Genomic DNA, 15,660 nt, shown 5'->3' on the forward strand with positions numbered 1-15,660 from the left:
ACTACTAGGCTACCCCCACCGCCCCTACATCATACTGGCATCGTTCAGGCCAGTGTTTTGTCCCCACTGTACAGAACACCAAACATTACCCACGAGACATCAGAGGCAACCGGGACCCGTGAAGATCCGAGTTTGAACTGATCTTCAGCAACCCATGCTTGTCGAGAGACTAACGGGTTCGGGTGTCAGGCTCACCAACTTGTTTGACACATGTCATCGCATCCCAATTGCGTAGATCGATGCTCATTATGTCGATCACAGGATTGTCTGGTTCAGACTCGTTTAGTTACAGACCGCCGCCGTATAGCTGGAATGTTGCTGAGTGCGGCGTTAAACAACAACCAAACCAAACCGAGGCAACCGGAGAGTCAAGTAGTAAATGTAAGTCCAATATATCGAATTAAGAATTTTACTCCACAGTGGTAGACACCGGGGGCAACAGAGAGCGAACAATACAACGCACACTCTAAACTCAAGCTTCTCCATGCATTTCGTGACTTCATATTTAACAAACTGTGTGTGTTTCCAATGAATCAAGAATAGTCTACTGAATGAATCAGGAAGATTCTATACAGATAGTTAAAATGTTTTGTTAAGATTTATCGATTGGGTTATTTTCTGGCCACATACGTCAAGTTAACAAATTGGAGCTTCATGTATGTGTTTTGTGATGTCTACAACCAACCGACATGAAATATATGGATATAATTAATCTGACATGATGACTCGTGAAGATCCAAGCTAGAATTGGTCTTCAGCAACACACGTTTGTCGTAAGAGTCGACTAACGGGATTGGGCGGTCAGACTCGCTGACACATGTCATCGTATCCCAACTGCGTAGATCGATGCTCATAATGTTGATCACAGGATTGTCTGGTGCAAATTCGATTATTTACAGACCGATGCCATATATCTGGAATATTGCAGAGTGCGGTGTTAAATAACAAACAAACAAACAAACAGAATCCTTCTTATTTCACTGACTTGTCGCAGCGGAAGTCATCTCAAGAATTTGTGGATATACTTTTTTGACACTTTAATACTTTACTGCGGTTCAGAACTTGTCAATCACCTGTCGTATCTACTGCTGCGCTGTCCGACTTTTACTGGCTGATAATGCAATAATTATTCCCCATTATATCCTGCTCTGGCCTTTGCTTCCGATTTCACGATTCCATCAAAGCTGGACATAAAATCTCTTCATGCGTTTCATAACTGAAAACAATAAATTGTGAAAACTGAACATGTCACATTAAACGTTAAACTAAAAAAAACCCCATCGTTGTGAAATCCACATCCACCGCGAGACGAGCAAACTTCAAAAGCGGCGTGGGTTTAATGGATTTACTGTTGATGTGGTGATCATTTTTCAACTGATTTGGATATTCTCTTGGGTTCGTTTTGCGTCTCCAGCACACCTTGTCAGATCGCTCTGATGCTCTCATAAAACAATGACACATCAATATTTTAAACACAAAAGCAATTTGCTATCTGAATTCGAGACACATTGACATTGCATATCGCATTAACAATCACATCGTTGCCGTGGCTCCAAAACAACCTTGACCAGGACCAGCAGGAACCAGTTTCAAGCACGTAACAGATGTTTCCCTGTTTAATAAAATGGAAAATATAAAGAAATCTAATGCTAAATGACATCATATCGATGTACATGTGTATAAGCCTCTTGTTCAGAGGCGAATGGCATCATATCGATGTGCTTCTGTTTAAGCCTCTTGTTCCGAGGCTAATGACATCATATTGATGTGCTTGTGATTAAGCCTCATGTTCCAGTGCTAATGACATCATATCGATGTGCTTGTGTATAAGCCTCTTGTCCCGAGGCTCATGACATCATATCGATGTGCTTGTGTTTAAGCCTCTTGTTCCGAGGCTAATGACATCATATCGATGTGCTTGTGTTTAAGCCTCTTGTTCCGAGGCTAATGACATCATATCGATGTGCTTGTGTTTAAGCCTCTTGTTCCGAGGCTAATGGCATCATATCGATGTGCTTGTGCTTGTGTTTTAGCCTCATATGCCAATGCTAATGACATCATATCGGTGTGCTTGTGTTTAAGCCTCATATTTATATGACATGACATAAGTATATTATTTTGTCTTCAATGTTTACTCAATTCTCAGTTAACTGAAAATGATTAGCCATGAATATGCCACATCGGGCTTATACTTTTACCCTCGTTCGAACCGTTTTGTCACTGCAATATCTCAAATGTTCAATGATGTTTATAGTCGAGTATATAGTGATTGTAAGTCTATGTTAAAGTATGGGAGTTACAATCACCTTAGCGAAGTGCGGTCGCTTTGTGCCAGTGGACCCTGGAGTCCCCCACCGAGATATTGCTCAAACATACTCACTCGCTCGACATGAAGACATTGGCGAGAAGTAACCCAGACACTGCGGCAGACATACAGGTTATCGTATTTCTTATAATAAGCTCCCATGGGGCTATGGGTAGAGTACAACCCAGCACTATTAATACGACTAAATTGGATCAGGAGGTCAGACTGGGCGACTCTGATGGTCCAGGTCACGACGTCGACAGTGTGGACCGCTGCTACATCTAACTAATGGTGTCGCTGTCCCAGACTCATGCTTACAGTCCGCTGATATTCAGCTGTACACTGACAGCAGCGAAAACAACTGCCAGCAAGCAGGCTGAACAGACTCGTCACAAAAGGTATCATTTTAAGAGTACGGGGCTTAGTAGGGTCCAATAATCCTGTCCCTGTGTTGTTTTTGTTTTTTAACCCCGCATTCAGCAACATTACAGCAGTGTGTCTAATAATCCTATCTCGAATGGAGAAAGCGAATCTCACTGAAATCAGATATTAGTTCTCGTTTTACCGCTGAATAAAGACCCGAGGACCCCTCATTGCCGATCAAAAAGACCTTTTTGCGAACTTTGATAAAAAAAAGTGGACATTAGCCAGTCAGAAGGCAAGTCTCGAATATCACGGCACTAGCTTGAAACCGACGACTTAATTACCAGGCTACACTTTGAGGAATATATTGGCAGTGCTCTCAATTCATAATTTGAAAACTGAACAAATTAGATTGTGGACTGTCTAACAGATGGCAAATTAGTGTATTGCAGTACATTCCACGTGCTACAGAGCGCCTGTTCCGTTCAAGGGGCAGTGGGGTAGCCTAGCGGTTAAGGCGTTCGAGCGTCACGCCCACGTGGGTACAATATTTGAAGCCCATTTCTGGTGTCCCCCACCGTGATATTGCTGGAATATTGCCCAAAGCAGCGTAAAACCTAACTCAGTCAGTCACTCACTCACTATTAAGTTCAAACGTTCGTCCCCTAAAGCGAAATGTCATGTCTAATGCTCCTGGCCTTTTAGAGGAAGTATGGTACTTTCCCATTTGAAAGTGTCCTTATGAAAAAGTCAAAGTGAGAAGAAAGGGAAAGTTGAAGGTTGGGTTTTGTTTCAGAATAGTGAGTGAGTGAGTGAGTGAGTTTGGTTTTACGCCGCTTTTAGCAATATTCCAGCAATATCACGGCGGGGAACACCAGACATAGGCTTCACGCATTGTATCGATGTGGGGAATCTAACCGGGTCTTCGGCGTGACGAGTGAACGCTTTAACCACTAGCCTACCCCACCGCCATCACATGTAAAGAGGTGAATGTTTTATTGAGTATATTTTCTAGCGTCTGTAAGAGATAATATCTGAGTGTGTTACGGCGCGTCACTGACATAAACATATAAGCATGTAATGGTACTTCCCTATCTCGAATTCTGTGACCTCTCTTATACATATCAAGTCCATATAATGCACCTATTATCTCGTATTTCTGGTTCATATTTCAAGTCCATATTTGCATTAGAAAGACGGTTCATATTTGAGAGCCACGTTTTATTTTCGCCACCAACCTTCTCCGGATGAATAGGACACGATCATAAAAATCCCAATGGAAAAGTTATTATTATTTATAAAGCGAATGGAAAATTATAACTTTTATCAACAATTCTAAGTTCAAAACACACTTTCCACCAACCTTAGGCAACGGACGTAAAATATGTCTTGCTGGCCTACAGTGGAAAAGATCCTTGAAAGCATTGAGGTCTATTGTCAGATACTAAGATACTTTTCTTCTTTCCTGCTTTATGGATCGGAAACGTGGAAAGTAACCAAGACCAGCTCCATCAAAATACAGACTTTCCCTAACAAGTGTCTCCGACAGATCCTCCACATCAAGTGGTTTGATAAAGTCTCCAAACTTGACTTGTGGGGAGCAGCAAACCAAGACCCAGTCTCTGCTCAGATCAAGCGACAAAAGTGGCGTTGGATTGAAGACACAAAACAAACATCACCAGACAAACATCACCAAGAGGAAAAGAGGACGTCCAAAACAGACCTTGGCCTGGATTTTTAAAACCCTTACTAAGATAGTCAAGTGCCATGCATTAACAAACATACGACTATCTTGGCGCTAAAAGAGCCTTAAAAATCTAGGCCCTGGGCCCTTATTCTCGAAATGTTCATAGCCCTAAGAATTCTTATCTTTGATCGTAGCCAATGTGTTAAGAATAGTTATAGACGGACGAAGCCTGGAAAAGGAACTGAGGGAAACCGGCTTAACCTGGGAGGCTACCAAGAGCATAGCCACTGACCGGCAAGCGTGGAGGACAACGGTTGAGGCCCTATGCTCCTCAAGGAATAAAGAGAACTAAGTCACGAAGTCAATTTACTTTTCGGTCCTGTGAAGAATAAAACATTGTGCTTGTGGTATCACGAGGAGTTTATATCAGTCAATCTTTATCTGTATGAAAGAGGCCACTCGTCTAAATTACATACGATACAACCACATAATACATACAATGTGTCTGGGGTTAAACACATGCTCCTTCGTGTTTTGTTGGCTCGTTTAACGCAACAATCAACCATTTCCCCGTTATATAACAGCAGTCTGTAAATATCTGAGTCTGGACCAGACAACCCTGTGATTGACATCATGAGCATCGACCAGGATACAATAACACACAGTAAACAAATTGGTGAGCCTGACCACACGATCTTCTTAGTCGCCTCTAACAATAAGCATGAGCTGCTGAAAATTCTGACCAGGATCTTCAGCATCAGTGCATCACAAATAAACAGTTTCTTTTGGAGTATACTATTAGCACTTGTGAAAAAGGATGCAGATTTATATCCATCCTGGCCAAACATAACAGTAATGTTAGTCTTAATTATCAATATGTTGTACCCACAAGGAGACAAGGCTACTCTTCTTCAAGATGTTATAGGTTGCATATTTCGCAAGTTGTTTTTTCGAGGAATACCAAGGTATCGTAGTTTCAGGAAATATGATTCTATGAAATGTTGCACAAGTGGGTGTTTTATGAGATATAAGCCATTTGCTGGGTAATAGGACGATACTGGATGTTTATTAAAATCGCTGTCATGTGATACCAATGACTTTGTGGTCGTACTTGTGGGGTAGGTACTGTGTCAATGTACAAGTAGAAGTCTCCTTCTTACGCATGCTGAAGGCGTATTTTATGGCACTTCAAACACAAACAGAAAAAGTATATGTTGTGCCACCTGTGTTCCATTTCAAGCTACAACTTTCAGACTGTTAAACATTCACACTTTCTTGGAAACATTGTTATTAAGATCACTGAAAAGCCAAATGTTTTACACATGTATCAGTGTTCTTGTCAGAAATTAAGCACAATGTACAGAAATGTTAATACTTTCTTTGAGAGGCATTTTAGAAGTTGTATAGATAAAGGAAAAACAAGTTCTATTGATCTCTTGCTTGATACACACCGTCGCACTCATTGCAATAAAGAAGTTGACTATCCATAGAACTTGGTTTTCCTTAAATGTTAATACTTGTTGACCTCTAATAATATATGAACATTTCAAGTGGTTCAGTGAGCCAGATTTAACTCTGCTTTGCCAAATATTTCAGGTATATCTCAGCGTATCAGCTTGCAATATGCAATAGGAGGAAAGCCAGATGCAATGAACATTCAAGTCCTCTACCTCTTTCAGGTTTCTCAGCGTAAACCCATGGGAGGAAAGCCAGATGCATGCAAGTCCTCTACCTCTTTCTTTTTAAACCCATGTGCACGGGTATATGAGTGAGTGAGTTTATTTTTATACCGCTTTTAGCTAAATTCCAGCAATATCATGGCGGTGGACAGAAATGGGCTTCACACATTGTACCCATGTGGGGAATCGAACCTGGGTTGGCATGATAACCACTAGGCTACCCCGCCACCCTTCACGGTATGGTCCGACAGAGCAGGAAACATAATCGGAGCAAACCGGGAATAAAACCTAGGATCTAAAGTCCGACAGAGCAGGAAACATAATCGGAGCAAACCGGGAATAAAACCTAGGATCTAAAGTATTGTTGAAAGTATATAAAAGCAAATCAGTAAGTTAGGATCAATTTCATTTTACCATTATTGTTATTCTATGAAACTTCAAGCTGTATGTCAACAATTTCTAACATGCTCGGGTCCCTGATTGGTGAATGTTGTTAAAGCAATATAATGGCTTGGATGTTGAGAAGTAGGGATGATTAAGTCGTCCACCAAAACTCCTTACTAGAGACTGACTGACTGAGTTTGGTTTTACGCTGCTTTAAGCAAAATATTCCAGCAACATCACGGCAGGGGACACCAGAAATGGGCTTCACACATTGTACCCATATGGGGATTCGAACCTGGGTCTTCGGCATGACGAGCCAACGCTTTAACAACTAGGCTACCCCACCGCCTTCTTACTTGAGATGATTGTGATTGAGGGGGTCATGATTACTGTCACCTTAACCCTGGACTGGAACCTCTAGTCACTACATCAACTAATTGTCTAAGAATAGTTGAACAAGTGAAAACAAAAGAACCTTTCTCTTTTCATATTTATTAATTTTCATATTCAATTAGAATTGCATAAAACAAAACATTCTTGAACAATGTATAATATATATGATGGAAAAACATTAAAAGTCATTAAATAACAAGATCTTAAATACTTCATGCTGCACAAACCTGTATCACAGATAGATGTGGACGGGAATGGTTCAAATATGGATGGAATGTGACAATCTGAAGGAGCCAGCCAGAATATGCATGATCCTGACTTCTTAAATACTTCATGCTGCACAAACCTGTACCACAGATAGATATGGACGGGAATGGTTCAAATATGGATGGAATGTGACAATCTGAAAGAGCCAGCCAGAATATGCATGATCCCGACTTCTTAAATACTTCATGCTGCACAAACCTGTACCACAGATAGATATGGACGGGAATGGTTCAAATATGGATGGAATGTGACAATCTGAAAGAGCCAGCCAGAATATGCATGATCCTGACTTCTTAAATACTTCATGCTGCACAAACCTGTACCACAGATAGATATGGACGGGAATGGTTCAAATATGGATGGAATGTGACAATCTGAAAGAGCCAGCCAGAATATGCATGATCCTGACTTCTTAAATACTTCATGCTGCACAAACCTGTACCACAGATAGATATGGACGGGATTGGTTCAAATATGGATGGAATGTGACAATCTGAAAGAGCCAGCCAGAATATGCATGATCCTGACTATCCCCTCATGCTATCATGACACTCAATCCTATCAACATCAGACTTACCATAGAGTAGCTGGAAGAAGATCCTACTTTAATAAGATCCCCATGAAACTTGTCTGTACTGTTTCGGAAGAAACATATACTGGCTGAGATGCATTAAGTATTTACAAGTGTGGACGGATATATTATATCACATTGCCTTATGTCATGAATATACATAAACAGTCAATTACTATGATGACTGACCAGACTTTAAGAAATATGAAAGAAGGAGTTGCTTTAGTATCACACATGCAGACTTCAATGTTGTAAGTTCAAAGACTCTTGTATGAAATAAGCTCAATGTCAACACAAACAGTTGTGATACATCACTTGATGAAGGTTATTTGAAATTTTAAGCAAATGTACCACCTATATTTATATACTTGAAACTTATGACAGAGAGCAACATCTTCTGTTGCTTCATCACCAAGTATCTCCAAGCTGCAGTTTTCAGTGATCCTCACATCAATACTTAGACCCAACTAGTCAATTCACTCTGTGATCAGAGTAAAACTGACATTTTACACAAAAATAACAATTTCAACATTTTATTAAATTGTTTCTGCCAGCATGTGTGAAATTGTGTATTATTCTTTCACATTTTGGAGTTAAGTGCCTCTACTTTGTGCCCAAATTAGTGAAAGTAAGAAACTATGCATTATGCGTGTTCATCACATACTATAGATTTAGAACTTGGCTTCAACAGAACTCTTTCATCTTTTTGATAAAAAAAAGAAAAAGACTGGATTAAATTCAAATTTTATCTTGCATGTGTCCACAGAGGTAAGAAAAATTAAATTCATATAGTTTAAGATTGACAGCAGGATGTGATGATTTCAAATGAGCTCAGTTTCTTTTCCTGGTTAACTTTAGAGCACTGTGGTGCTGTCAGTACTCCATGGTTGGTTTCAGATATTGTAATACTCGTGAAAGGTGTTCAGATGTCCAGATCAAAGTCGTCACTGCTTTCCTTGGGTTGAGTACTGGACACATTTTCTAACTGGCTGGCTAGTGAGGCCTTGATTACCCCATTCAGAGCAGCAACCTGAGGCAGAGACGAAAGGATGTTATTTGTAAACAAAATGAAATAGGAAACAGGGGTAATAATTGTTTGTTTGTCATAGTCAGCAATATTATGTAATTTTTGAGTAAAATTGATATTTTATACTTATCCTGACTCATGCTCTTTTGCTTGTCTCCTTCCTCTTGCTAACATAGTGGAACACTTGTATCTCCCTAATTGAAGTTCCCTTCAATGTAAAATCACTAATTAGTACACCACGAAGTTACCTCCCTTCCACAAGCTGAACGAGGGGCCACCTCTACCCATGTGCCTCACTCTCTCCTCATATACTGAGCCCAACATTTGAATTTACAGGGAAATCCAAAGTGTTATTTGGGGAGGATGGGAGGGTTGATTCATGAGTCAGGATAAGTATAAAATATCAATTTTACTCAAAAAATTACATATTTTCCTTATCCTGACTCATGCTCTTTTGCTTGTAGAATCCAACAGAGCCGGAGGTGGGAATATATAATACTTTGGATTTTAATAATTAGTGATTTGAACTGTGATGATTGTAATAACCCTATGAGAACTTCATAAAGGCATTGAACTGATGAATTCCTGCTGCCAGCTTATCAGCTGCCATATAGAGGTTATTACAATGTACTTATTATGATAAGTATATATAATATTAATACAATGCTTAAGACTAATAGACTTAAGCTTGTTAATATGCTAGTATAAACTCCTTAGAGTTTGTTAGCTAAAATACTTTAAGATATAAACATAGCACTAAGCTTAAAATATGATTAATTTTAAGCTAATTATATAATAACAAACCCTTTAGGGTTTGTTAGTTAAAATATTTATATGATATAGACAGTGCTGAGCTTAAGATATGAATAAGCTTAGCTATATATATAACAGCAAACTTTGTAGAGTTTGTTAGCTAATACATTTTTACAATATGAGTATAGTATTGTGCTTAAGATATAATTATCTTAAGCTACATATATAATAGCCAAACTTAGTAGAGTTTGTTAGCTAATATATTTTACAATATGAGTATAATACTGTGCTTAAGATATAATTAACTTAAGCTACATATATAATAGCCAAACTTAGTATAGTTTGTTAGCTAATATATTTTACAATATGAGTATAGTACTGTGCTTAAGATATAATTAACTTAAGCTACATATATAATAGCCAAACTTAGTAAAGTTTGTTAGCTAATATATTTTTACAATATGAGTATAGTACTGTGCTTAAGATATAATTAACTTAAGCTACATATATAATAGCCAAACTTAGTAAAGTTTGTTAGCTAATATATTTTACAATATGAGTATAGTACTGTGCTTAAGATATAATTAACTTAAGCTACATATACAATAGCCAAAAACTCTGTAGAGCTTATTAGCTAATAGATTTATAATGTAACCATAGTACTAAGCTTAAGATATGATTAGATTCTTAAGCTAAATGTATATAGCAAAAACTCCTTAGAGTTTATTAACTAATATACTTTTATGTTATAAACATAGTACTGAGCTTAAGATATGATTAAACTTAAGCTATATATATATAATAGTAAAACCCGTGAGAGTTTGATAGCTAATACATTTTATTATGTTGATTTAGACCTAGTATTGAGCTTAAGATATGAAGTAAACCTTAAGCTAAATATATAATAGCAAAAACCTTTTAGAGTTTTAATAGCTAATATACTTATATGGTATCAACATAGTATTGAGCTTAAGATATGAAGAAACCTTAAGTTACATATGTATAGCAAAACTCCAGAGAGTTTGTTAGCTAATACATGATATAATGTAACCATAAAGCTTAAAATATGATGAAAACTTAAGCCCAATATATAATAGCAAAAACTCTTTAGAGTTTTGATAGCTAATATACCTATATGCTATAAACATAGTACTGCGCTTTAAGATATGAATAAGCTTAAGTTACATATATAATAGCAAAAACTCCATAGAGTTTGTTAGCTAATACATGTTATAATGTAACCATATTGCTTAAGATATGATGAAACTTAAGCCAAATAGCAAAAGCTCTTTAGAGTTTGTTAGCTAATATAGTTATATGATATAAACATAGTACTGAGCTTAAGATATGAATGAGCTTAAGCTACCTATATAATAGCAAAAACCGTGAGAGTTTGTTAGCTAATGTATTTTACAATATGAGTATAGTACTATGCTTAAAATATACTTGACTTAAGCTAACGATATAATAGCCAAAAAAACTCTGTAGAGTTTGTTAGCTAATGCATTTATCATGTAACCACTGTGATGATAAAAACGAGCTTAAGCAAATTATATATAGCATGAAGCTATTTAGTACTGTTATAAGATAAGTAAAAATCTGTAAGATTGACTTATCTTCTTCCGAGGAACTGTCAACTGTTGTGCAAGGACCATGGGATCGAATTGGTGGATACCTGAGATGTCCTCGGTGGTGATATCTCTCAGATAATGGTTGGCAACCACCATATCGGATCTACAGTAATAAACCCTCCATTATTTCAAATAACATTTGTGTAGATGAAATTGTAGAAGTTAGGGCTCTAATATCAAGAGTATTAAAGCTCATGGAGGGTCGGATTAGGTCCATCTGTCTGTATATGCACGTAGTATGACAGTTCTGATCCAAACGGAGATATAGTACGTGAGACTACACTCTGCGAAGTTGATGATAGAGGAAAAAAAATCTGTTGTATTTTTCTTCCTGTTTGGTTTGGTGGAGATAAATTTACAGTGCTCTTGCTGGCCAGCTGATAGCATCATCGTATCATGGAGTCCAAGTATGTCATCCAGGCATGTTCATAAACCTCACTTGTGAGGTGTTGTAGCACTATATTCATATCCCCAAGTTGGTAATGTGAAACTTCCGCTTATTCTCCAAACAGAAACTTAGTAGGTTTACTAACCATCTAGTTGTGTTAGTAGCTTGATGATGAAATTCAGGTGTAGTCTGAAACGCTGTGGATTTCGATCCACTTGTATCACGCCGCTCTAGGTAAATCGCTATGCATGTCCTTGACGATGTATGTGCACAACCGGAGTTTGTGTCCTCGATGAACTTTATGTAAAATCGCCTGACTGCTGTGCCCTTGTCTAAACTTGACAGGGAGGTCTCTAACCTGAAGAAAGCAGCCTAATCATGAAGGTTCAGGTTAACTGGGCTGTAAGGAGGCTTGCTCGCTCATTGATATAAAGTTGTCACTTGCAACCTATGTCTTGAACTGTGAACTATGCTCGACCTCTGTGTAGGGCGTTGTTCATCGGGTCCAATCAGAATAAGGCATTTTGATTCTGTAGAGTACCCGCTGTGATGTCACCGTGTAGCAGGAAAAGGAACCTTGTATAATATAGTGCCGCCGCTGATATTAGAACAATCATCGGTCTTCATCGTGAACTTCCCCGGTTACCCGAAAGTGACCACGGTTTCGAGGATTAATGGTAAACGCGCGAAAGCTTCGGCGAAAAATACCTTGCTCTGTAATATTAATGCTGGGTAGGTTATTTTCCTGGCTGTCGCGGAAAGTACTTCAGTTTTGAATATAATTCGACTTCTTTATATATAAAGGTACAATAACTTGTAAGTTGTCAGCTTGTAGACTGTATACATGAATGTATCGCCATAATTGTAGAATTAAAGCTGAATTTGTTGTACATATTTCTTCTCAGAAATGTTGACGATTATGAGTTATACTCGCTGTAACAAGGCTGCTGTTCAATTTCGATATTGAATTGTGTCTGCAGATATGCGTAATGGTCACGCATGTAGATAATCGTGATCGCCGTCCGGGATTGCATATACTAGCAATTTATAACGAATAGTTGATTTCTGTGAAGATCTATGAAACGCCGCTGACAAATTAATACAGCGACGCTCTGTGTTGTAAATAGCCTGTGCAATTGTCTTCACAGAGGCTTATAGATCGCATCTGGCATACAGTTGATAGACAACTTATGCGATGTCTTGAACGGACTGAGGAGTAGCTATATATGACGAAAGTGGCTAGTATATGGAGACCTTGGAGGAGACTTCCTCGGTGAACGCCGGAGACTTCACTTAAGCTCTCAAGTATCCCTTCTAGATCTACTGGTGAAGTAGACTTGAGCCACTTAGCCTTCGCGACCTTCGCGAAGGTATCGAGTCAAAGTCCGATTAGAATATATATATATATATATATATATATATATATAGAGAGCTTTGCTTCGCTAATGGCCTCTGTGTTTAACAGGATGTGGGTCGGCGAAGGTTACTCCTCCGCCGACGCCCTTTGTAGCTGGTGAGGCTCTAGCTCTTCTTCGCGGAGGCGGCCTGGGACTTGCTGGTTCTGCATAAGTAGGGCCGAGTGGATCATCTTATCATTTTCAGAAGTCGGTTACTTAAATCTGGTGATAAGTGTCTCAATGATCGCTCTAGATCTATTTAGGCCAACTAACATACGCCTCGGCCATGGATTCAACTGAACCAATTTACGCATTGTAGTTCTTATTGTTGATATCGATGATCAACTTGTAGTTTTCATCGATGTCTTAAGCCTTGAAGAAGGGGTCCATGTTGTGCGTGGAAAACTTCTAGGCGGAAAGTTCGCAATTATGGTGTCTGAACTTTTGTGGCTTTATGGGATGCTATGTCTAGATTCTGTGCTACCGCAGCAATCGGGTCGATCGGAGGTAGGGTGATAGCATCTGGCGCCGCCTTCCTTCATCAGGTATGTCTGCGCCGCACTGCCACTCTAGGAAGGTGATGTAGACTTGTGTGCAGACTTGTGTGGTAACCTGTGAGGCGATCGATGTGGTGATGTACGAGGAGATCGGAGACTATTGACAGCTTCGCTAAGCTCTTGAGTAGTCCCTTGACTCTGTTAAATGACGATCTATATTCGGGTGTCCTTCCCGAAAGTGCCTTCGCTAATGCCTTCGCTAACGCCTTCACGAACGAACGCTGAACGAACGCTTCGCGAAGCTTCCTCGCTCGGTGCTGGGGAACGGCGATTTGAGCTTCGCCAAGGCTTCCGCGGAGGTCTGGTGGCTGAGTCTGCATCTAAGGATGAAGCCGAGGAATGTGATGATCTATCCCGCGCCAAGGCCTTCGCAAGGCTGCTGTACATCTGGGTCCTTCGTCAAGGTGGTCTGGCGACTTCCTTCAAGGCTGCATCGCCTTGGCTGCTACGCTGACTGGAGGTGCCTCTAGAGTGTTGTTCTAAGTTGGAGCCTTCGCCAAGGCTCGTGACTCTGGGCTGGCTGCTTCTCCAGTCTGTAGTGACCTCCATCACGCACTCATGATTTGCCGTAGTAGCTCGCCTGGGATGGTCTGCGATTTAAGTAGTCGGTGCCATCTCTGCGCTTGTTAGTGGTGGGGCCCTCAGGTAAGTCGCCTGACATCAGTGTAGAGACATCAGGCTGCATGACGATCTCTGCTGATGTCATTGTAGCTGTCACCGGTCGCTACTTGTCTCATACGCCGAGGATGATGATCGGCTGATCATCGAGAGGCCAAGTTCAGCGGCTGGAACAATCTCGTTGAGAAAGTCCTAGTAGACTTCGCTGAATTCCCTCAGAGGTCGACGCTGCCCTGGGGTGCTAAGTCTGGCGCTGAGTGTTGGTAGCGACGGACCCTCAGGAAGATCATCGAATGTTGATCTGGCGCGCTGACATCACTGTTGCCGACATCAGTCATTCTTTGATGTATTATCAGGAATGATGATCGGCTGATCATCATACAGGCCCAAATCTCGCGATGAGAACAATCTCGCTGAGAAAGTTCTAGTAGACTTCGCTGAATACCCCTCAGTGCTTACGGCGGGATGTCTGGGGAAGCAGGACGCTTGAGGCGGCGGACTACGCCCCACGCTTCCACCATTCTAGCGGAAACCCAGACGGGAGGGGGTCGACCAACAGCAGTAGACTGGCTTAGGGGTTCAGGTGTATCAGTCATGCTAGACTCTGCATAATGCGACTCCATCTGCTGCGCGCTGCCTCAAACGCAGTAATTATTTATTAAAGGTAGAATTGATAAATTAGTATCGCGAACTGCAACGGAATCACATGAAACATGGCGCAGTACAGCTAGGGCATATTAAATGCGGATCAGCAGCAGAATAAAAACGAATGTGCAACAGTACAGAATTTTTATCAACGTAATCCACTGCAACAGCACGGGCCCCGCATAAACAGTAGAAACACTACTAAATATCAATATATAATTGTTGAAAGATACTAGCTAAACCTCTATAGATCTCTATATACGAGGTAACTAACTAAATATAATCAAAGGATATAGTGTGTCGGAGACACAGGCGCCTCACGCCCAGCTCACTGGGCTAAGAAGGAGAGAGTGAGGCACATGGGTAGAGGTGGCTCTCGCTCCCCCGCTTGTGGAAGGGAGGTAACTCGTGGTGTACTAATTAGTGATTTTACATTGAAGGGAACTTCAATTAGGGAGATACAAGTGTTCCACTATGTTCGCAAGAGGAAGGAGACAAGCAAAAGAGCATGAGTCAGGATAAGGAAAAAAATTTCATGAGCAATTGTTAGGGATAGATGAGATCCTTACCTCTGAGTTTTTGGCAAACGTGACAGATACTTGTTTAGTGTCTGTTGTAGGGTTGTTGATTATCACTGGGTCTAAACTGTAACACAGAACAGAAACTAGAAACATGTGTAACATGGAACCAAACACACAGACTGATTCCCGCTGTCACAGATTATCACCTTGATACAGAATAAAACCCCAAATGGGCTTAAAGTCCGGTTCAAGATTATTGCACTTGCACATTGATGTGCATGCATGTGTGTGTGGCTACCTGAACAAATCCATGCTAAATGTGTTATAGTGCCAGTCCATTGAGTTACCATGCTGCTGTTTAACATGGATGCCCCACTCAGACACATTACACTGACTGACCCTGCCAGTCCTCAGCCCCTTAACTTCAAACACCACCAGAATAGTGAGTGAGTGTGTTTAGTTTTACACTATACT

The 15,660-nt window shown here is 40.1% G+C and overlaps 1 protein-coding gene and 1 long non-coding RNA gene across 2 annotated transcripts in view; both read right to left on the reverse strand.

The window, feature by feature from the left end:
* Nucleotides 1-2,985: 2,985 nt before the first annotated feature.
* The window catches only part of LOC124254944 (dynein axonemal intermediate chain 4-like), a 54,028-nt gene continuing 41,353 nt past the window's right edge, over nt 2,986-15,660 (reverse strand). The window contains 2 exon segments of the mRNA XM_046688784.1: nt 2,986-3,021; nt 15,235-15,310. Of these exon segments, the coding sequence (XP_046544740.1) occupies nt 2,986-3,021; nt 15,235-15,310 (112 nt within the window).
* Nucleotides 6,895-7,249, reverse strand: LOC124254940. The gene is made up of 2 exons (XR_006892583.1): nt 7,158-7,249; nt 6,895-7,038 (listed from the first exon to the last, which is right to left on the reverse strand). It is a non-coding gene; the product is annotated as an uncharacterized LOC124254940 (long non-coding RNA).

This window comes from Haliotis rubra, unplaced genomic scaffold, assembly GCF_003918875.1.
Source record: "Haliotis rubra isolate DU_JTF1 unplaced genomic scaffold, ASM391887v1 Scf588, whole genome shotgun sequence".
Classification (NCBI taxonomy): Eukaryota; Metazoa; Mollusca; class Gastropoda; order Lepetellida; family Haliotidae; genus Haliotis; species Haliotis rubra.